General features: G+C 29.5%; 2 protein-coding genes across 2 annotated transcripts; both read left to right on the plus strand.

Annotated features, from left to right (window-relative positions):
* Positions 1-701: 701 nt before the first annotated feature.
* Positions 702-2,543, plus strand: LOC113378044 (peroxisomal biogenesis factor 19-like). The gene is made up of 8 exons (XM_026618554.1): positions 702-891; positions 991-1,126; positions 1,442-1,551; positions 1,646-1,737; positions 1,861-1,950; positions 2,009-2,163; positions 2,227-2,347; positions 2,420-2,543. Exons 1-8 carry the CDS (start codon positions 822-824, stop codon positions 2,534-2,536), a joined length of 891 nt encoding a protein of 296 aa, XP_026474339.1. The 5' UTR covers positions 702-821; the 3' UTR covers positions 2,537-2,543.
* A 1,821-nt stretch (positions 2,544-4,364) lies between these two features.
* LOC113378162 (protein SON-like) lies at positions 4,365-9,431 on the plus strand. Its single transcript, XM_026618686.1, has 9 exons — positions 4,365-4,485; positions 5,593-5,681; positions 5,752-5,876; positions 5,943-6,062; positions 7,229-7,447; positions 7,537-7,584; positions 7,668-7,866; positions 8,816-8,999; positions 9,342-9,431. The coding sequence occupies exons 1-9, from the start codon at positions 4,365-4,367 to the stop codon at positions 9,350-9,352; spliced, it is 1,116 nt and encodes a 371-aa protein (XP_026474471.1). The 3' UTR covers positions 9,353-9,431.
* The last annotated feature ends 15,065 nt before the right edge of the window (positions 9,432-24,496 follow it).

Consider the following 24,496-nt stretch of genomic DNA (forward strand, 5'->3'; position numbering starts at 1 on the left):
ATTTAGATCTTTTGTCCACGATTTAGATCTTTTGTCCCGGATTTAGATCTTTTGACCCGGATTGTCCGGCTTTTCGAGAAGTATAGGTTTAAATTGAATCTTTTGCAATTACAATTACCCATAAAATATCCGAAGACAACAAATATAAAGCAATAGGTTATTAATGAGAATATTGCCGAATGCAAAATACCAAAAGATGGTTAAAATAGTATTTCAATATTTATAATTTTGAACTTTTATTTTCAATTTTACGAATGTTAGCAAAAACTATAAATACTGCCACTATTGCTAATTTTTACTAATTTTAAGTTAATTATAAAAAAAAATGCATAGAATTTTACACAAGGCTTGAAAGCAAAGAAAAATTTTAGATAAAAAATATGATATATAACATATAATTGAATAATAAAGTTCTATCAAAAGTTAGTATTTCTGATGAAAAAATATAAATTTATTTAATAAAAAATGATTTTTATTATATCCTTATAGTATTTGTTTTTTTAAATCATATTTAAGTTATTTAGCCTTCTTCGTCGTCTCCATTTTGGCTTTAAAAAATATGGTTACATTACGAATAATTTAAAACTTGTCATTCGCGGCTATTTTTGAAATCCAAAAAATGTTTGACGTTGCCCAGCCTGCTACTATATGTGAGAATCATGTGAAATGACAAACGATGCTTAAATTTTATAACTGTGGCAGCCTTTGCTTGTCCTGTCAAATAGTAGATTTTGATTTGTTTTAACTGTGATAATCCATAGTGCAAATATTTTACATAATTTGTTTTTTTTAATTTTTTATATCAAAATATTTTTATTAAAATGTCTCAAGAAGCAGGCGATAAAGTAGTGCCATCGTCGGAAGAAAATGATTTAAATGAACTGTTGGACAGTAAGTTATGCAATTCATGCTGAAATTTGTATATTTTGTTTAATTTATTTAAGTTATGTCATTTGATTTGACTTAAAAATATTTTTTGCAAATGCTCAGCGGCATTAGAAGATTTTGAGAAAGTTGCCAAACCCGCGGAACAGCCAGCTAAAGATGACAAAGAAAAACAAGAGCTACCTATTGCAGGAAATCCTGAAATCACTCCAGAAAATATGTGGTCACAGGAATTCATAAAGTAAATCGTTAATATTATTAAAAGTAAAAATAATTATCACTTTAATTTGTTTTTTATAAATTCATATTCGTATTATGCAATCAATTCCAATGTTGGTTTATTCATATTCTGTCATAAGTCAAGGATCGATTATTATCATCAATCTTTTTTTATTTACAAGTACATTAAGTAGTACGGGTATTTTATATTTTTCAAATTAATTTTATATTACCTGTCATGCAATGTGCATGTTAATCTAATTATTTGATATTACATATAAATTCTACGAAATTTGGTATTTATGACATTCCCAATAATTTTTAAATATTTTGATAGGAAAGCGGCTGAACAATTTGAAAGTCACATGGCTGATATTTTTGGAGCTGCTGGCGTAAGCCCTATGTCTACTGAAGAATTTGATAACAGTATCAAACAAAAATTGGCAGGTAAATGAATTATAAATAATTTATTGTAAAAAAGGCAAGATATAAAAGTCTTATTTATTTATTGTAATGGTATTAAGTTATACACTATTTGCAGAGGCAGCGGCATTTACAATGCAGCCAGAAAATATTGCAAATATGCCACCAGTAGACAGTGAATTTGCACATACTATTGCTGAAACATTGAAGGTAATTTATATTGAAAATTTAATTTAAACAATATTACTTAAATTGTTATCTGAATATTGTTCAAACTCACAATTCAATTCAATCATTGTCTTTCTGATAATTATTTAAATAATATTTTTCCAGGGTCTTAATGCGGGTGCCGAAAATCTCCAAATGCCATTTTCGCCTGAAGACTTGGTTTCTATGTTTGGAACTTTGGGTACTGAGGATGGGGTATGTTGTTCTATCTGTCATAAAATGAATAAATAATAATATTTGCGTATTGTTTTAGATTGCAGACAATGGCTTTATACCAGTAATGCAGACCATGATGCAGAGCTTACTCAGTCCGGAAGTTTTACTGCCTAGCATGGAAGATTTGAAGACGAAGTACCCTAAATGGATTGAAGAACATAAAGACAGCACATCAGCTGAAGATTTAGAGAGGTTATACTTATATTCTTGAAATAATATTGTAATGTAATAAGTGTTTTTAATTTAATGTTGCAGGTATCAAAAACAACTCGACCTAATTAATGAGGTATGTGAAGAACTTGTAAAAGAGCAACCAGAAGATGCGCCTGAAGTAAAGAAGGAAAGATTTCTTAAAGTTTTCGATCTCATGCAAAAGGTAAATTTCAGATCAGATTTCTAAATTGTATAAATTATAATACAATTAATTACATATATCTATTTATTTCAGATGCAAGAATTAGGTCACCCTCCTGTTGAATTAGTAGGTGATTTCAATTTACCTCAAGAATTCGATCAAAGCCAAATGTCTCAGACGATGGACCCTTCTCAATGTAGTATTATGTAGAACTCGAAAAACATATTTTTTTTTTATAGAATTTTAACTTTGTAAAGTAAACTTTTTTTTTGTAAATATTTGCACAATCACAAACCAAACTATTTATTGTTAATTTCAAAATTGCTGGATATTGTATATATATAAATTTGAACTATACTTTATGAAGTTAAAATTTATCTAAATTTATGGTGATTTCCCAAAAAGCATTTGCTATTTGTTATGTATATATTTGTTAGCACATTTTTTTTGTAAAATTCAGTTAAACAATGCCAATGTTTGTATACAAAGTTTGTATACAAAGATTTTTTATAACTATTGTGAAACTTGTATTTTATATAATTAATGTGTTTTATAATAACTTATTGACTTTATTAATATATACATTGACAAAAAATGCTGTTGGCTTAATGTACTTTGTTGTTTATATACTTATATAATTATATTTAATATATGTTATATTATTAATCATTATTTACATATGTACTATAAGATCTTACTTTTAGAACTCGGTAGGGCAAATGAAATGCTGCGCCATATTTTCATACACTCACTTAATTGTCTTAGCAGATGGGGCTATATATTATATTTATATGAAGATAATAACTCGACCAACATACAGGATTATGGTTTATGCGTGCCATTCATTTTGGAAGTTAAGTCCATTTCTCTTAAATTAATTTCCATTTTAAAAGGAGTTAAATTTATAATTCCTATCAAGTATATAATATGCTATTTAAATTTTTATTGTAATAATTTTTTATTCTTCTGTTTGTATAACTTAAATAATCGATCTTTGACTTCTGAAATTAGCACAATATAATAAATTTTTCAGCATTATTTACTTATAAATTTACATTAATAGGTATATGTAGGATTTACATTAATATCTTTTACAGAGAATGAGGTATGAGAAAGATTCAGGTGTTCAAGAGATGATGAACAACATTATAAAAGACTATCATATGAATATATACTTATATGAAAAAAAAAGTTGATGTAGATTCTATCTGATTGATCAGGTGGAAGGCCAACACCAACAATAATTTAATCTTTATCGATAGGTAAGTTAATTTATTTATTATCAACTATTACTGACATTACTAAAAGCTTCTTTATGAAAAAAAGTTTTACTTTGATAAAGCGAGCAGATTAGCATATTTTGTTATTTGTAATAGTAGTTATTATTCTCAACTCAGATTATTATGAAAATTTTTCATAATGATACAGTAGTGCAAAATGTACCACAATTAAATTTAAAATACAGTAACTGACAATATAATATTGAACAATAGGGGATGTTTTAATAGAATTTATACATTTATGAATTGCAGTCTGACATTATACATAATAGCAAAATTATCCGCCTTCGATTATTATTACATATAATTATGATGTTTATATCGGCAATATATTTAATAATTTAATAGTGATTATAAATATATCTGAATTTCTCTTTCTAAAATATATTTTCTTTATTCTTTTTAAATGTAATCTTTCAAATGAAAGGAATTTCAAATTTTGAAACTTTGGCGCCACAATTTTGTATATGAAGTTATGTCAAATCTATCTAACCTTCAAAATGGCTGCGACGTTTCTTCGAGAGTTTTTATGATTGAAAAGTGCTAATTGTTGTTTATATTATTATCAATTTACCTTTTTTATTTAAAATTTCATTCCTTGTGTATATTTTAGAGTTATATATATATTTAGGTATATATAATATTTTCTAATATAATATATGAAGGTATTTATTTTGATCAAATATATAGAGATGCTGCTTTATTGTACTTCTATATAACGTAATAATTTTGTTAATTTTATTTTAGACAATCTAAAAATGAACCAAAAGAAGTCTTTCCGAATAAATATTAAGCAGAATGTTCCACCGGGACAGCGGTCCCATGATCCTGTAAACAGGACAATAAAGCCTGAAGAAGTTGTCGTAGTAAGATCAAAGGGTATGCTTCATAAAATAATGTAATAAGACAGCATTTGATGTCAAAATGTAAAAATATTTATTTATTACTATACCATATCGAAAGCAAGATGTGATTTATCTCACAATAGTCATATATTTTGTTTACATAAATTTTCACAAATTATTTGACAAAATTTGTGATGAGCTTTTTCAAATATTTTGGCCGCAAAAATTGTATTATGTGTAAGAGGTTATGTTTTCAATTGTAAATATTGCAACAGATACTTTATTCTTGCTTACGGTATCATGTTTATAAATCTCCTTTTATATTAATGTGTGTTATTGGAATATGTAGAAATATATCAATCAAAATCCACATAACATATTCTCAACAAATATTCTATCAACCTAAAAAATATAAATATAATAAAAATGTGAAAGAATCTGCAATCAACAATCAACAACAAATGACAATGAGAACAACTAAAATGGAGGGAACAAGTTTTTAAGGTGAGCATTTATTTATCATTATTATTATATATATATATATATATATATATATATATATATAATCTAATTATTTATGATTTATTTGATTTGTTTTTAATATTACTATATATATATATTGTATTAGAAATAATATTTTTTTTCATCTGTAGTCGAAGGAATTCAAGAAGACATTGTAAAATTCTTCAATCAACACTCAACTCGCAACAGCAAGTTTCTACAATCAACATCAATATCTACAATCAACAAGTATTCTTCATAGTGTGAAGGTACAGATGTAAATAATTATTTGTTTTATAATTAGTATAGTGAAAATTGGTGTTAGTTTATGCTAAATTATTATGTTTAGTTTAATGCATATCGGTTACTAAAGCTTTTTATATACTGTGTTATTGTTCAAAGAAAATTGTGTTTTAAATATACATATCGTTTCAACCGATTCAACTTTATTAAAGAACATCTTGAAGTGATTTCAATATATAAGAAGACAAAAGGACCGACAAGCAACAAAGTTACCTTTAATATATGTTCTAAAATACATATCTACATGTTTATTGATATTTAATTAGAAATCTTAATTTTTAGTTATTAAAAGTAATATTCATATTTTATTATAATAAAATTAACAATTCGAAAACAGGTGAGGGATCAAAACCGTTATTTTCACGTGACAACATTGTTGTAAATCAAGATTTTAACAGCAGTGATTCTGATGATGCTAAGTATAAAGTTAGTTTTGTTTTTATATTTAAATTATATACAAATATTGAATAAATGTTTAACCACTGAGCAATTTTAGCGAAGCAAATATGAAAATGAAAGACAGAATTCAAAGAATTACAGAAGAAGGAACTCGTCATCTAGGTCGCCCTCAGTAGATGTTGATTATAAACATAAATCAAAAACTTTAGTGAGACATAAAAGGTTAATACAAGTTTTAAAAAATTATTTAAGTAAGTTTATTAGTAACTAAAAAGGATCTTCTTTCAGACGTTCCAGATCTCTCTCTCCTGAAAATAGTGCAATTAAGAAACATTATCTTAAAGAAAAAAGTCCTTATTATGTTGATGAACAACGGGAAAAGGATAGAATTGCTAGGAAATATGATAGGTAAGTTATTGTTCACTAAAAATTATAATAAATAATTCTTAAGTGTGTATGTTTGAGTATATTAAAAGACTTAAAATTTATAAGTTGTAATAAACTTGCGTCTATTGTTAGTGTGTGTGTGTGGGTTTTTTTTATGTTAACTTTGATTGATAAATTTATAGAGAAAATGGTTTATGAATCGTGTGATGTCTTTTGTATGTATTTTTATTTATTTTATTAACTTCCCGAAGGAGAAGTTTATGTTTTCATCAAAAAATCCGATTCGCTAATTTTATGTTTTCTCGACGTTTCAAGCCATTCTGAATTGAATGAGACCAAATTTGGAAAAAGTATGTGTGTGTGTGTGTGTGAACAGATTTTTTGCCGTAAATCGACGTTTTCTCCAAAAACGGCTGGACCGATTTCTAAAATTTAAAAGCCATTTGATGTATCTTGATGAGGACTATCGTTTCTGAGTTTTGTGCGGCGATCGGCCGGGCCGTTTCTTTGTAAATTGCAGAAAAGTGAAAAAATTTTCGTCCACGTTTTAGCCCGCAATTCTGAATCGATTCTGAAAATTCAAAAACCATTCGATTGATATTTGTTGGGAATCGTGCTGATTAGTCTTTGGTAAAGATCGGCCGGGCCGTTTTCTTGTAATAAAGTTTAAAAAAATAAAATTCGACGATTTTTATGATTTTTTTTTTGACGGTAGATACCATAGTTTTCTAGGTCATACTAAAATATTACGGCCCTACGACAACTCGTTTAGCTTTACAAATTCGTCAAAGTTTGCAAAAATTGGTATCGTTTTATTGACATTTGTCAAAATGAAGTCTTTGATCGAAGTTTTCTCAAAAACGCCTTAACCGATTTCAGAAATTTAAAAGCCATTTGATGTATTTCGGTGAGGACTATCGTTTGTCAGTTTTGTGCGACGATCTGCCAAGCCGTTTCTTTATAATTTGAAAAAAAGTGTTAAACTTTTCGTCCACATTTAAGCTCATCCTACCGAATCGATTTTAAAAAATCAAAAACTATTCGAAAGATATTAGTTCGTTAGTGTAAACTGATTACTTTTAGGTAAAAAAAAGTAATTAGATGTCTTTTTTATGTATTTTTATTTATTTTATTTATTTAAAATACCAACCGTACTAAATTTATGTTCATCATATAACCATTTTTAGAAGAAAAACAAGATCTAGGTCCAGGTCTCCTTCTCGAGGCAATTATCGCCGTAGTCGAGGTTCTGAAAGAAGGAGTAGGTCACTCGATAATAGAAGAGCATCTCATAAAAGGACTAGATCACCAACTAGAAAAAGAACTCCTGAGGAAGAGGATTCTTATTATGTAGATCCTCAAAGAGAGAAAGATAGGTTACGGGAAGAAAGAAAACGTTATGAGAAGTAATTATTCTTAAACAGTATTAATAACACAATATAATAATCTTAGTGCTTATAATTATATAATTTTTTTTCATAATTTTTTTTTTCAGAATTCTAAAGGAGATTCGATCAAAATCTCATTATAGGTATCCCTCTAGGTAAATAATTTCAACCTTTATTCAATTTATTTGTTGTTTTATAGAAATTAATAAATAATTTCTTTTATTCATTTAATTATCAGATCTCCGTCAAGAAAGTATGTAGAAAGTGAAAGTAGGTATCGATATAGGAGGTCCAGGACGAGATCAATTTCAAGATCAAGAGGAAGTCGATCTTATGATAGGGATTGGAGCGTGATGAGATATGAAAGGATAAGAGAACGACCAGCTTATGTAGAACCTTCATATCCTGCTCCTCATGGTTACCATGGTTACAGAGAGGTAAAATTCGATTTAAAACGTTTTTCAAGGAAACGCTTAATTTATATTTATGCACACGAGATATTGGCTGACATCTGTTTTCTTATGTAATGTATTAAATGCAACTACAATGGTACCCCGACATGCGATCGTTTCGAGATACGAGCCGCCAAGGGAGCAATTCGTTGCTTTGAAATGCAAGCAAAATTTGAGATACGAACTTAGAGAGTAAAGACCAAAATATCTATTGCCAGAAAAGGTTCATAAAAATCGTCAAGAAATATGTTCAACAGGTAATTGCAAGAAAAACGGCTCGGTAAATTTTTACCTTAAACTAATTAATCAGTATCATTCCCAACCAATATCTTTCTAGCGGTTTTTGAATTCCCAAAATTGATTCAGAATTTCGGACTAAAACGTGGACGAAAATTTTTTCACTGCTATTTACAAAGAAACGGCTTGGCTGATCGTCGCGCAAAATTGATAAACGCTAGTACTCATCGAGATATATCGAATGGCTTTTAAATTTTTGAAATCGGTGTAGCCGTTTTTGAGAAAACGGCGAATTACGGCAAAAAATCTGTTCACACACACACATACTTTTTTCAAATTTGGTCTCATTCGATTCAGAACGGCTTGAAACGTCGACAAAACATAAAATTAGCGAATCGGATTTATTGATGAGAACATAAACTTCTCCTTTGGGAAGTTAATTATTATATAGTAACTTTATTTAAACCAACGTGCTGCAACGAATTTCAATGTATTTATATGTGAAAAATCGCTTTTAGATGCGAGCGACTCGACATACGAGCGTAGTTAAGAATCAATCTCGTATGTCGGGGTACCACTAACAAATAATTCCTCAATGCATAATTTACTAACATCGAATTAGACATAACATTTCTGAAAGTGGGCAAAGATGATGTGTGAATGGTACATGTAAAAAAACTTGAATTTATTCTGATAGGAATTATACTGCCAGCCAATGGCGCCTATGATTATGCCCCCTTACTCGTTACCGAGGATGGCAGCTCCTCCGAGATACATGCCAGCTCATGCTTCTGGTTATGGGCATCCGCCTTTAAGGTCTAGTTATTATCCATCCTCTCGATCTAGTTTATATCATGTGCAACCATCTAGGTATCCCTACAGTAAGTATTTAAAATTGTACTTTTTTGAGTTTATTTCGAGTCGCGGATATTCAGTTAAACTCAGCAGTGTTGTGACTCTTCTCGGGATTGAAATAAATAAAGATGGAAAGCTTTGGTGATTGATTAATTCGTGTGCAGATAAAGTCAACCCATGAAAATAAATCGGTTTAAATATGATATGTATAAATTACAATTTGCGTTAATATCGTCAAGAGAGTCACTTCTTATATCGAATATTGTCTACTATTAATGGTTCTATTAACGTGAGCATTGACATTATAATCTTTAATACTAATAAATGTTAATACATATAATATTAATTATATTATTGTAATTTTACAGGGCCCATTTGATGAGAAACTGCGTAATGACTATTGTTCTGGTATGAAATTAATTTATGATTCAATAAATAAAGAATGGACTGAAAATTATCAGCTGCTTTGATAACATTCTGATGTAATTAGAATATTTGTATATTTTTTGTATTATAATTTATATGTATTTCGCATTAGTTTAATTTCTTATAATATATGTGCGTTCCGTTAACAAAATATATATTTATTCTATTAGGTTGTTTGGCGAGTAATTCTTTCCCGCAGGATTTAATTACATATAATTTTAATACCCAATTTTACATTTTTTTGCATAGTTATTTTATTCTTTTAGAACTGATATAGCTATGACTGTGTATTTAAAATCGTTTTTAGTATTTTTAGTTTGAAGTCGAGCAATAAGCAGTATCTTTAGAGTACTTTGCAACTTTACTCTAACAATGAGATGGGTAATCATACCAGAAAGAACGTACCTATTGTACAATAGGCAATAGTTTTTTATATCAAAAATATGAGATGTAATAGCTTAATGCTTTATGTATACCAGATATTATTTATTTAACTACTTGCATCCACTTGAAAACTAATTGATTAAAAAAAAAAACTTCAGACGTGCAAAAATTATTTTGAAAAATTCAATTATTGGAAGTTTGTATGTTAATATAGTCTTGTGGCTAGAACGCACTCCTAACTCTTGAACAGTTCGAATCCATCCAGCATATGATTTTTTTTTTCGTACTTTTTCTCACAGGCCTATAATATTTTAATGCAAAGTTTTATCAAATTCTTAGATGAGTAAACATTAATATTTTGTACGTCGATATTCAAATACAGTAGAGCCTCATTTATGCGGATTCGCGATTATGCGGACTACCAACCGCGACTAATTTATATGTATGTACATATGTACCCATATATAAATAAGCATACCTACAATTCGAATTTTTGCGGGATATATGCTGCAGTTTATTATATGTATGTAATGTAGTAACTTAATCTGAGAAAAAATATATGTACATACATAAGGATGTTTCAATTTTTTTAAAAACATTATTTTCGTTTCTATCTATGTATATATTTTTTATTTTTAATAAATACACAACATTATTTTTCATACATTCGATTATCCGAATGCCTATATCGACAACAATTAGTCCGGTTATTCAAAGTTCTACTGTATATGAACTGGTTGAAAGTGGCATTTTGCCTTAAGGTGATTTACATGAACTTACGTAAATATTCGATTTAATATAATTCTTATTTATTAGGAACTGGGATTTAGCTATTTCGATAAAATTTACAAATATTTATTTCAAAAGTAAAGTTTTAGCTTCAACTAAGATTTAAATCGATGCGATTTCCAGTTGATATTTTTCTGACTAAAGTTATGATATCTGTAGATTTCATTGTACTTGGTGTTCTTCGTGTCAACGGTGATCAGTATAACGCGATATACACTGTGCATGTCCTGGAAGTGCGCCCATTATTTTAAAGTTTAAACATTTTGATAATTAAATCACTTTAATCGTCATCATACAAAGTTTCATCAATATTGTCAAAAAAATTCAACAAGAAACGGCCCAGCCGATCGTTGCCAAAAACTCATCAGCATGATTTTCAACTGATATCTTTTGGACACTTTTTATATTTTCAAAGTTAGGGATAGTTTTTGCAAAAGCGTTAAAAATTTTTGATCTTTTTTTTTTTTTTTTTTTTTTGTTAATTCTAATAAAACGGCTCGACCGATCGTATCGCAGAACTAATCTACGATAGTCCTTAACACGTTGATAGACACGATATTATAAAAAGAAAATTCATCTGGGCCATGGGAACTTCATTACCATTACCATTGAAAATGTACCACTGAAAAAAAAAATCTGGAAAAACACTATTTTTTATGTCACATATATATGACTGACATGGCCCATGGCTCATGTAGATTTTTTTAACGACAGACGGCGAAATGTTAAATTTTGGTTTACATACACACACACATACTTTTTCCAATTTTGGTATCAAACGATTCAGAATGCCTTCAAACGTTGAGAGAACTTAAAAATAGCAGATCGGATTTATTGGCGAGAGCATTAACTTCTCCTTCACACACGTATACTTTTTCCAATTTTAGTATAATATGATTCAGAATGACTTGAAACGTAGAGAGAACTTAAAGTTAGCAGATCGTTTTTTTTTGACGAAAGCACTAACTTCTTCTTCAGGAATTTAAAAACTATTAGAAATTTTTATGATTTTTTTTTTTGGAAAACTGATGACCCATAGAAATAGAATTAAGACAATCGTTTCTAATACAAATTATTGCATAAAACGCCACTTGACGTTGGTTTCTATCCCCCATAATATGCCACTCTACATCTGTTCCCATCCCGCATAATACGCCACTTTACGTCGATTCCTATCTAGCATTATACACCACTTTACGTCGATTCCTATCTAGCATTATACACCACTTCACGTAGGTTCTTAAACCGCACAGAAAGCGTTTTTGATCCGGTTCTTAGGAAATCTTAACGGGGATTTACTGTACATATATTTACATTATTAAAAAAACATTTTCACACGAATTAACACCCATCAATATTTTTTAATTTATTTTTTGCTTAATTAAACCAAATATCAACTATCAAATCATTCACCCATTCGCACTACCAAATTCAACTGAATTCTCTTCCACCAAATCGTACGTGAAAAAATGTTGGTGATGCTCGTAACGAAATCGCGTACATGCCTCATCGTTTTCATGTTGTGAGTCTTAAAAACCTTTTGACCCGTTTTTGCATATATTTGTTATTCGTGTCTAAACGCTTAGTTGCAAAAATTTATTATTAGCAACAGCTAAGTCAGCGAAAAATGTCAGAAATATAAACAATTTCATAACACATACACTACTTGCGGTCTGAGGCAAGAGGTGGGCAGAACACAACATTATAGTAGAGAACACTCTGGGAGGATTAGTGGAATATAATTATTTTTTTTTATGAACTTCTACTAAATTTGAATTTGTTTTTTTTTTAACTTTTAGAATGAGGAATTTGTTTTTACCAGAAAAACAGATTTTCTAATTTTATGCGACGTTTCTAGTCATTCTGAATCGATCGACTCCAAATTTGGAAATGTTGGTCAAAATTTGTATTTCAGTCAACGTTTTCTCAAAAATGACTGCACCCATTTCAAACATTTAAAATCTATTTGATGAATATCCATACGGACTAGAGTTTATTCGTTTTCCGAGATGATCGACCAAGTTGTTTTCCTAGAACTTGCAGAAATTATTTGTCAACGTTTTCTCAAAAATGATTTGCACCGATTTCAAATATTTAAAATCTATTTGATGAAACTCAATAATAAAAAATCACGTATGGGAGGAAGGGGGGATCTAGTGAAATATCACGTATTTATTTTATACCTATATTTTTTTTAAAAAAATACGTTTTTTTTCGTAAATTTAAAAAATTGTATATAACTAAAAATGCACGTAATGTTTGGTGGGGGAGGGCACCGTTTCACCAAGGGCGAGGAGTGTCCAAAAATCGCTGAAAAACTGATCACGTGATTAATGGACGCCCCCTTGCAACAAGTTCTTCATATTGTTAACAGCAATTGAACGAGTTCTGGGGATTATTGTCACTTGGGGGATGTCCGAGACGGGTATCGGTCGTGAAACTTTATTGGAAGTCTATAGCTCTGACTACTAGGGTACAGATAAGGCGGAAGTTTCATAAATGTTATAAATTATGTTAATTTCCAAAAACAATGAATTTTGTTTCGTTTTTTTAAAAGCCAACGCTTTTTCTTAAACGACATGGTTTATCTCTGAAGTCATGTCATTTTCTATGTTATGACTTTTTTTGCAAAACTAGATTTTTTGAGATATTAATTGCTAACTGACAATGATTTTTCAAAAAATACAGTATTTTAAAATGTTGTTTAATTTTAACCCTTTCCACTCGCGAATTCCGAGATTTATATGAATTTTGCCGTCGGAGCGGTGGACCGAGTGGAAAGGGTAAAAAACAGTGATTACAAAAATATAAAGAAGTAGTATAAACCTAAATTAAGGTTACTTTGCGATTTGTTTTGAATGAGATTTTTTTCCTAAATTTGATGTTGTTTATACAAAACAAAGTTTCAAATTTTTTTAGCTTTTTTTAGAATCAAACTTTTTGTTATTATTTTTAATCATCACCAATCACAGACATTAATATAATATTAATACTGCGGGAGGATTATTATTTATTTAAATAAATCTGTTAATTTCAACGAATTAATTATTCTATTCTTATATTATTCTTCCGAGTTTGAATTGAATCTAAAAATTTTATCGTTATGAATTATTTATATAATCATAGCCAAGTCTAGAACGTTTTAAAAACAAATTCTGATTGATTTTAAAACAAAACTAAATTACGTATAAATACTTTATGATTTCTCGCGACAGAAAGTTATAATTTATTGAATTATCGAACGATCTCGAAATAAAACCGTTCAGCAGGAAATATAATTCATTTTTATAAATATATGACGCAAAATATATAATAAATTCAATCATTAGTCATTTCGTAGATTGGTAGGTGAATATAGGTACATATTTTTTTATTAATTGATTTTTTCAACTAAAAGTCTTTGTTTCAAATAATTATTAATTTATTTATTTGTTTATGATTATTTTCTACATTTTGTGGATATGAGATGTCTCCTTATCAGAAACTTTTAAGTATCAACATTGAAATTGTTTTAAAAACGTAAACCCTCACTAAAAATTATAATTCGGTTGTAGGTGTGTATGGTTAATGTTAATAAATATACTCATTTATTAAATAATAATAATAAATTGTCTGAAGAACTGTTAGTAGCTAGAAAGCCGAATATAATAATAAAGGTTCTGTACGTTTCGATACTAGATATGTGTCATCATTCAGAAGTTAAACCAAGAAGAACACACATAAATAAAATCTAGCATTTTATCAGGGACCAATCTCCAGAAAATCTAGCAGGGACTAATTCTTCAGAAAAATATAATTCTTATGGTAACGCTATGTTACGGTCCTATCTTCGTATGAATTGGTAGTAAAAAGTTTCAAAAATCTATATATTTGCTGTGCGATCAGGCATTTCACACATAAAAAAGAACCTATAAAACGCACTAACGTTAAAATAACAATATTATCAAAACCGCATCTTTCTGCTGTGTCGTTGATAACGTATACGTGAAGTTAGATTTTATGCGTAAAACACCTGATTGCACTGCAAATACAAAGTTTTTATTACCAATTCATACGAAAAAATACTCTTAACATAGCGTTGCCATAAAATTTTTATTTCATTAGAGATTTGGCCCTTTAATTTAAAAAGACAATATTGAAACTATTAAACTATGAACGGATAGCGGGTATTAACTAAGACTTATTGCATTATTTACTAAACTGAATTATAATTTCATCTGCCAAATATCATATGCTGTATCTTATATTTTTTAAATTTCTGGCACATCTCAGCTGCTTTTCGGCAATAATAATGTAGGCATTATATTTTTCTTGTATATTAAATTCTAATATTTATCTAGACTTATAATTTCAGCTAAATTCAAATTTCAAGTGAATCGACTTTTCTAGCAGATGAAAGTTCAAATGTTTTAAATGTCAAACAATGATAAGTGGTTTTTTGTAATTTTTGCCATTTATTTCTACAGTATTACTATAGTTTTATCGCTCATTAAATTTTAAAAATTTTCTTTGGCAAACTCTAAAAAGATTTATCAAAATTCAAATAATTGTTTAGGAGAAGTATAGAATCAAACACCTGTACAGAAGAATTTTATATATAACATATATAAGTTAGTATACGTTTTTAAACTATTTAATTCTTAACATTTTATACATTTTTAAATTTTGTCAGTTACGTTGTTATGAATTTATTTTTAAATAATTTTTTTTCGAACTACGAAAGTGCGAAAAATTATAAAATTATAATATTTTTAATAAAATTGTGATAAAAGCTTAAGAAATAGAAATAGAAAATGAATAGATACTTACAATTAGCTTTATACAAAGTTTTTTTATATTTGTTATATTTTTATATTATTATTTTTTATTCATTTATATTTTTGAACAAAGGGTCAACATTTTTTTCAAAAATGTGAGTTGAAATATTTAAAACAAACTTTCAGTAGTTCAATATACATGCAACTATACACACCTATAACTCAGAAAGATTAATAATAATTTACTTAAGATAGTATTTTACCTAAGAATTAAGATAATACATTTTTTCATAAATAACTTAATATTTTTTTATAATTTTAACAAAATTATTTTTTCCATTCATTCATATCTCCAAAGATTTTTAGAAGATTTTGTTTTTTTATTTATTATAAATATAGCTAAAAAAAATAGTAATTTGTAGGGGGCGTCTATTAATCACGTGATTGATTTTTTAAGGATTTTTGGATCCCCCTCTCCCTTGGTAATATTCAAAATTACTCCCCTCTCCCCAACAAATATTACGTGTATTTTTATTAACTTCCCGTAGGGTAAGTTATTGTAATGGGCCGAAAATCGGAATTGAAAATTTTTACATTTCTCGACGTTTTGAAGGTTTCTGAACGTTTTGGCATACCTTAGAAAAAATGGATGTGTGTGTGTGTGTGTGTGTGTGTGTATGTATGTGTGGATACAAATTTCCAGTCACGTTTTAGGGCGCACGGATCAACCGATTTGAATGGTTCAAAAAACATCCGATTCCTATTGATAGGGAAAAGAGCTGATCAGTTTTTGGCAAAGGCAGGTCCAGCCGTTTCGGATATACGGAGCAAAGAGTGCAGAAAATAGAAATCGTATTTTTGAGAGAACGGAGTATCCGATTTGAATGATCTGAAAAACATTCAATTAGTAATGATTGGGAGAAGTGTTTATTAGTTTTTGGCAAAGGCAGGCCCAGCCATTTTGAAGATACGGAGCTAAATATGTAAAAAATGGCAGTTTTTGAGAGAACTAAGCGTCCGATTCAAATGATTCAAAAAACTTTCTGCTTGTCTTAACAAAATAATCGATTTTGGAAAAAAAAATTGTCCTTTTTTTTTTTTTTTTTTTTTAGTTTTTTGTATATCGAAAATATTTATTTTTAATTCTGACTATAGTTCTGATATACTTTACAAATAATTTCAACTCTGCAATTCAGTTTATATAATATTTATAAATATTAGACAATATTACAATATTTATAATAATCTATTTGAAAACATTCAATATTCCTCGAACATTTCGTTACGGTACGGGAAGTTCCAGCAATTTGCCTTAAAACACGATGCCACCCACCCCACTAGTTTACGAAAAAAATTGTAATTTTTTTTTATTTTTTTTTTGAAAATGTTTGGAATTTTTTAAATTCAGGTAAAGAATAAATGCACGTGACATCTTACTATTTCCCTCACTCACCTATGTGATAATTTGTGATTTTTTGTCAAAACCTCCCCCCTCTCCCAAAAAATCTCACGTGGTTAATGGACGCTTTCTTATCAAATCTTGAACCCAATTTATTTTATATGTTATTACAAAAAACTACTAATTTGTATTACCAAATCTCAAAGCCACTTAAAATTTAATTTGTGTTATCACGAAAATTTAGTAATTTGTAATACTTAATCTTGAAAACTCGTTAAAATTTAATTTACACGTTTTTACAAAATAGTATTTATATTACTAAATTCCAAAACCAGTTAAATTTAATTTATATTTTATTACAAAAAAATTAATAATCTGTGTTACCAACTTCCAGAAGCAAAATATTAAATTTATATTTGCTTACTAAAACAAAAATTTAATAATATGTGTTACCAACTTCTAAAAGCAAAATATTAAATTCATATTTGCTTACTTAAAATTAGTAAGTTTTGTCGTCATTGACTCCCACACTATGACTCTAATGCACTTGAAGTCGTCCATCGTTCCTCAACGAATTATTTACATTTTAACACTAAACTTTCGAGGTTAGCGTTCGGCTTCGAGTTTTTGACATTTTTTTTTGTCTAAAATACACGTACTTAAATGTTTAATTAAAAAAATGTACTACGAATTATATAATTAAATAATCAGTACGCAGTTCTATAGTTTTTGTTCAGTAAGTGAGACGAAAATGCTGGCAACAAGTTTTTATTCCGAATGGGAAGATTCAGTGCTTTTCGATTATGACGATCCTGATTTTTCACAGGATTTGGTAGACGGATGTCCTAATTCTGTCATTAGAGGTTAGTGGATGTTTATTTTTTATAATTTGTATATAAAAGAGTCATTTGTTTGTTTGAAAAATCTGCGGTATTGTCGTTATAACATTTGAATCCGTTGAAAAGTTTCACTTTCTATCTATACTATTACTATTGTGTCATGGTAATTTTGACATCTTGACACATTTTGACACCTCGATTTTGATCTATTAAATTCGATCAAAATCTGATCTACCAATTTGATTTTTCCAAAGTATGTGCCGAATTGGTTACTATGGTATGAAATACGAACACATTCCCACAATTACAAAAGCCGTCTCGAGGATCACCCAAACTCACTTACCTGAGACTTAGGGGGCGTCTATTGATCACGTGATCGAGTTTTCAAGAATTTTGGTGCTCTTTGTCTCCCTTGGTGATACGTCATGATATTTAAAATTATCCCCCTCTCCCACCAAACATAATTGTATTTTTAGTTGCATAAAATTTTTCTAATGGCTTTTTCGAATTTTTTTAATGTTTGTTTTTTTTCAAAAATTCCGGTAAAAAATAAATCTTACTAGACTCCTCTCTCCGCCACGTTTCGTGATTTTTTGTCAACCCCCCCCCCCCCTTTACTCTAAAAGTCTCACGTAATTAATGGACGCCCCCTTACGCCACAACTATCAGGGCAAAATTGAAAAAGAAATTCGTGTTACTTAACATACGTCAATTTTTGAAATCTCTGACGATGGTCAATTTATATATATATCTATATATCAATTACAAAAGCCGCCTCGAGGATCACCCAACTTGTCTGAGACTTACTTACGTTACAACACTACCAGGACAAAATTGAATAAAATATTCGTGTTACATTAACATACGTCAATTTTTGAAATCTCTGACAATGGTCAAAATATATAATATATCAATATATCAATTATAAAAGCCGGCTCGAGAATCACCCAAACTCACTTGCCCGGGACATACGCCACAATACTACCAGGACAAAATTGAAAAAGAAATTCGTGTTACATTAGCATATACCAATTTTCTAAAATATATGACATTCGTCAAAATATATATCACTATCTCAATTACAAAAGCCTCTTCGAGGATCACCCAAACTCACTTACCCGAGACTTACTTACACCACAACACTACCAAAGCAACATTGAAAAAGAAATTCGTGTTACATTAACATATGTCAATTTTCGAAATCTCTGACAATGGTCAAAATATATATCAATGTATCAATTACAAAAGCCGCCCCGACGATCACCCAACTTTTCTATAAATAAACAAAAGATTCTGGTATCATTATTATAATAATAAACTGTTATCTCAGTAAATATATCTATTCAATTGGATTATTTATCCACAAATGGCGCTAAGCTAATACTTTCCTAGTGGTCAGAGCTTTGGACTTCGAATCAGAGGTTCCAGGCTCGATACCCATCTCGGACAGCCTGATATCAAGCAGGAGTGACATTTTCACTTGGAAATATAGATAGCAATATCGGCATTGCTGCATCAAGAAAAAAATTATTCGTCTTTTCGCGGCATTCCTGCATTAATCAAAAAATTGATCAATATAGAAAATAATAAATAGAAATAGGACGACCGTGTGGGTTGCCTTCCTAAACCTTCATTAATAAGTTCTCACAACTAGGTTTTAGGACTAGAAGGTCCTGATTTCTAATAATACTGAATATAATAATAAAAATAATAAATGGTAGTCTGCCCGAAGGCAGGTCCATGGTGTGAGAGCAAATAAATGATTCCTTTACCCTTCGTCTGCCATTCCAATTACCGTGCCAGCGGTGGCGATATCGGTTAGGACGTGGGCTAGCACCAACTAGTCCCAGGTTCGTTGGTTCGATTCCCGCTATTGCCATAGCCAGACGTCGGGCTTTTTTGACTTTGATGTCAAATTGAGTGATTCCACTTGAGTTTATAGTTCTCAAATATATAGCCTCAAGTGAAAATGGCCTCTCGTGGGCATAGTTGCATATGTAATAAAATATCAGCAAATCCTTCAAGTATAGATAATTAGTCATAACTGGACTGGACAACTACCGGGTTGCCATCCATTTAAGATCCATATAATAAAAATGTCAAAACAATTACTGAATGTCCTAAGCGTGACAGTAATTAAAAAAAATCCCATTACCACTATTCTCCCTCCCCCTTTTTTTTCATGTATTTTCCTTTCCGAACTTCTGCCTTCATGCTTCTTGATCCTGTGCTTTGGCTTTCAGTTCCCTGTTTTTTCTTTTCTCGCGTAAATCGTCAATCGTCATTCTTTTTCTTCCCTTACTACTGAATACTGAATATATAAAAATTAATAAAATGGGTACCCTAGAGCAGGTCAGTGAGATGAGTTAAACTCCAACTAGATTCAGGGAAGACTAGTGTGAGAGATTTCCCGTTGCCATTTCACACCGCAGTGCCCGAAATGGGCTTATTTACAAATTGAAACATATTTTTTATCTATATTTAAATTGATATCATTTTTAATAAAGGGTTTGAGAAAAATTTCACATAAATTTAAAAAAAATCATAAAATGTAAAGTCCTATGCCCAAAATATTTTCAAATAATTTAAATTAAATATACTCTTTTTGCCTTTTTACAACAAACTCATTTAATAATATACTTTATAACTGATTGAGACTTTAGATTTTGGAGGTTTCTTTTTATTTTCGCACGTTATGGGCCCCGAAAGCCCTTAGAACGTCTTTATAATTGATACGATAGCTACAACTCTGATAAGTAGCCGAGTTGCTGTAGGATCTTATAATTATAAAAATTATTTCAGTTTAATATTCTACAAATTTTTCAAACATGCTAGTTATAGTTGATAAATAGTTTAAATATTTTAGATTATTGAACAAATAACGAACACATGCTTAATACATTTACACTGTATGTACTTAAGAACTTGGCCCATTATTCTAAATTTCGATTATTTTTTATAATTAAACCACTTTCCGTATGTTTATGATATTTTAGGATGTTAATTATGACCATGAATCCATGCTATGCAAAAATATAAGACATTAAAAACTAAGGGAGCGTTTTTGGACCCCCCTCTTGGTGATACGTGAAATTACCCCCCTCCCAGTCACAACATCACGTGCATTTGTAGTACCTAGAAAAAATCGCAAACTTTTGAAAAAATTGGATTTTTTTTTAAATTGAGGTAAAAAATAAATACGCGTGATATCTTACTAGACTCCCGACGTGATATTTTGTGATTTTTATCAACCCCCCTTCTCCTTTGAAGCTCACGTGATTAATGGACACCCCCTAATCTGCACGATTCCCAACTGATATCTTTAGACCAGCTTTTTACTTTTAAAATCAGATCAGGATTTTTGACAAAAGTGTTGACAAAAATTTTGTACTTTTATACTAATTGTAATGAAATGGCTCGGCTGATCATCGTACAAAATGTTCTAATTCAACACAAGTTGTTATTGAGTTACACTCAATGGTTTTTAAATTTTTGAAATCGTTTTAGCCGTTCTTGAAAAAATGTTGACGATAGGCGAAACTTTGGCTCATACTTTTTCGAATTCTGGTGTCAAATGATTCAGAATGCTTTCATTGTCAAAATTAGCAAATGTGATTTTCTTGAGAAAGCGTAAACTCCTTTGAAGTTGATATATATGTAAATCGTTTGATAATCAAAATGTCATTTATAGATGACATTGAAACGTAGATAATAATGCTGGTCTCAGCTATTTTCAGTTTATATTACTACTTTATGCTTTTGAGTAAATATATTCTTTGAGTAATTATAATAATGTTTCATTGTATAAATACACAGGGAAACTCTGTTAACCAGTTAACTGTTATTGACGAATATACTCGTCATGGAGAAATGGCAAAATTTTGTGGGTTGACAAGTATACTCGTCATACCTATAAACAGTGACCGTTTGCTATTTAACTTGAAAATTTTGAAAAAAATATATTCTGAAATGTCAAGATGTTTAGAATATTTTGAAGCTATAACTGTATAAAATTGAACTAGTGGTGGTTAATGGCATCGTGCCTTAATGCAAATTGCTGGAACTTTCCGTAACGTAATTAAATATTCGAGAAATATTAAATGGTTTCAAATATATTATTATAAATACTGTAACTTCCATTATTCGTATTTTATAGACGAAATATAAGAGCTTATAAATTGGACGACGACGTTTATATATTTTTACAAGCAAATAAATAAAACTGGATCAAGCGGAGTTAGAATGAAGAAACTTATCTAATATTGCTAATTATAAGAATTATATAAACTGAATTGCAAAGTTAAAATTATTTATTTGAAGTATATAAGAAAGTTTTAAAATTTTAGATAGAATTGAAATTAACCCTTTCCACTTCTAATTTCGAGATTTATATGAATTTTGAGGCATTCGAGTGGAAAGGGTTAAAATGCGAATCATTTTTGATATTTAAAAAAATGCAAATACAAAAAAAAATTGAGAATTTTTTTTGCCTTCCTAAACTGATTGTTACTTCACAAGCAAAATGTTTTTTGAATCATTCGAACCAGATGCTTTGTTCTCTCAAAACCTGCAATTTTTTGCACATTTAGCTTTTTATCTCTGAAACGACTGGGCCTGTCTTTGCCAAAAACTAATAACCATTTCTCCCTATCATCACGAATTGAATATTGTTTGAATCATTTTGAATCAAAAATTGTATCTACACATACACACATACACACATCCATTTTTTGAGGTATTCCAAAATGTTCAGAAATTTCAGAAACGTAATGAATAGTTGTGACATTTTACCTTGAGGCAAGTTGCATGAAACTCTCGAAATGTGGAAATAATAACTTTGAAACGGCTCCTGTTTGTGCCTAAAACTAATCAGCACATCTCCTCATTAATACAAATCGAATGTTTTTTGAATGATTCATATCGGCTGAGCATTGTTCCCGAAAACGTTGACGACAAATTGTATCTGCACATACACATACATACACACAGATACATTCATTTTTTCTAAGGTATGCCAAAATGTTCAGAAACTTCTGAAACGTAATGATATTCAATAATTTTTAATTACTATTTTTGGACGTTTACTATATAATGAAAGTCAATGAGTAGTCGTAAGTGGGATTTCATTTTCAATGAGAAGTTGCATGAAACTCCCAAAATGTAGAAATAATGTGCTTAATCAATAATAATCAATTTTATCTATATTAATAACATTTATACTGGTTAGTTCCAAAATATATTTGAAACAGCTGGACCTGTCTATGCCTAAAACTAATCAGCTCGTCTCCCCATTAATACGAATCGAATGTTTTTTGAATCATTCATATCGGGTAAGCGGTGCTCCCGAAAATGTCGACGAAAAATTGTATCCGCACACACATACATCATTTAATACATATACACATACATAATTTTTTCTAAGGTATGCCAAATTGTTCAGAAACCTCTGAAACGTAAAGATATGTAAAAATTTTCGATTTTTTTGTTGATACTATAACTTAGGCTACGGGAATATAACCATTGAGAATAATCGTTTTAACGGGGTTCTAATGTACATTAATTATATATTTATATTTTTGAGGCATACTATTTTGGAAGCTATGATAGATTCATCTTGCATATTGCAAAATTGTTTTAATTCATAAATATAAGAATTTAGTTTACCGATTAATAATTCGTTAGCAACAGTTCAACATAAATTATATATATATATATATATATATATATATATATATATATATATATATATTGATAAAACAAATTCTTAATGAAATTTTGCGCGGACTGATAAATTAATCTCAACAGCTGAATGTTTACATTCCGTCGTTCCATTTTTATCAATAACGAATTATTAAAATTTGTCTACTAAATTATCATAATTCTTTAATCAACAATTTTATAAATACCCATCGAAGGTATCATATGTTTGGAAAATATCTACTCACATCATTTTCAAATTCTTTGCTGTCAATTGATTCTCATACTCTTCATATTAAATTATCTACATGTCCCGACTTGCAAATTGTAATTTTCCATTGTAGATCTTAATATAGAATTTCATGTGATATAAATAACTCAAAAAGTGCAGACGATAAATCTGATCTGAGGACTTGGGATTGTATAAACAATCGCAAAATTTATAAACAAAGTCAAGATAAAAATTAAAGAAACGATTTGGGAGGTCCGACTGTTACATCAATTTTATCAGGTACTTTAGATAAAAGGATCGTTTTACATCAAGAAAGTTAATTAATCATTGGTCCTGTTATCTTTTGCAAATGTCTCGGTTAATTTCCAGGTGTGGGGCGGATTGATATCAGTTACCACCTTAGAATATTAAATTTTGTTTTTATTTCGCTTTATATAATTTACATTTCTGCTTCTGGACATCAAGAAATTAAAATAAACAATTGACCATGGGTAGAAGTTATCACTATTACATAAAAGGATATTCTGGTGTATAGGCATGAATATTATGCGATTTTTGAAAAAAACAATATTATTAACTTCTCGTAGGGTAAGTTATAGTAGTCGGCCAAAAGTTTAAAATGAAAATTTTTCAATATCTTCACGTTTCAGAGGGTTTTTAACATTTCGGCATACCTTAAAAAAATCTGTGTGTGCGCGCGCGCGTTTGTATGTGTGTATGGGTGTATGTGGTATGTATGTATGTATGGGTACAATTTTTCGTCGACGTTTTCAGGAGCACCAGTCAATAGATTTCAATTATTCAAAAAGCTTTCGATTTCTATTGATAAGGAGACTTGCTGATTAGTTTTTGGCAAAGACAGGTCCAGCCATTTCGGAGAGAATGCAGAAAATAGAAATCGAGTTTTGGATTCAAAAAACATCCAATTCGTAATGATGAGGAAAAGCGGGGATTCTTATTGAGCGACCAGTTCTTATTACAATCACTAATTTGTTACTAA

This window comes from Ctenocephalides felis, unplaced genomic scaffold (assembly GCF_003426905.1).
Source record: "Ctenocephalides felis isolate EL2017-DRISC unplaced genomic scaffold, ASM342690v1 CF-g0.4_SCAFFOLD_01886, whole genome shotgun sequence".
NCBI lineage: Eukaryota > Metazoa > Arthropoda > Insecta > Siphonaptera > Pulicidae > Ctenocephalides > Ctenocephalides felis.

What these genes read in the sequence shown, in the direction of transcription:
- LOC113378162 (XM_026618686.1), top strand. Translation starts at nt 4,365, where the DNA reads ATGAACCAAAAGAAGTCTTTCCGAATAAATATTAAGCAGAATGTTCCA. An exon ending in CTGATGATGCTAAGTATAAA is followed by an intron (nt 5,682 to 5,751) that starts GTTAGTTTTGTT and finishes GAGCAATTTTAG; the next exon opens with CGAAGCAAATATGAAAATGA. An exon ending in ATTGCTAGGAAATATGATAG is followed by an intron (nt 6,063 to 7,228) that starts GTAAGTTATTGT and finishes AACCATTTTTAG; the next exon opens with AAGAAAAACAAGATCTAGGT.
- LOC113378044 (XM_026618554.1), top strand. Translation starts at nt 822, where the DNA reads ATGTCTCAAGAAGCAGGCGATAAAGTAGTGCCATCGTCGGAAGAAAAT. An exon ending in CTATTGCTGAAACATTGAAG is followed by an intron (nt 1,738 to 1,860) that starts GTAATTTATATT and finishes ATATTTTTCCAG; the next exon opens with GGTCTTAATGCGGGTGCCGA. An exon ending in TTTTCGATCTCATGCAAAAG is followed by an intron (nt 2,348 to 2,419) that starts GTAAATTTCAGA and finishes TATTTATTTCAG; the next exon opens with ATGCAAGAATTAGGTCACCC.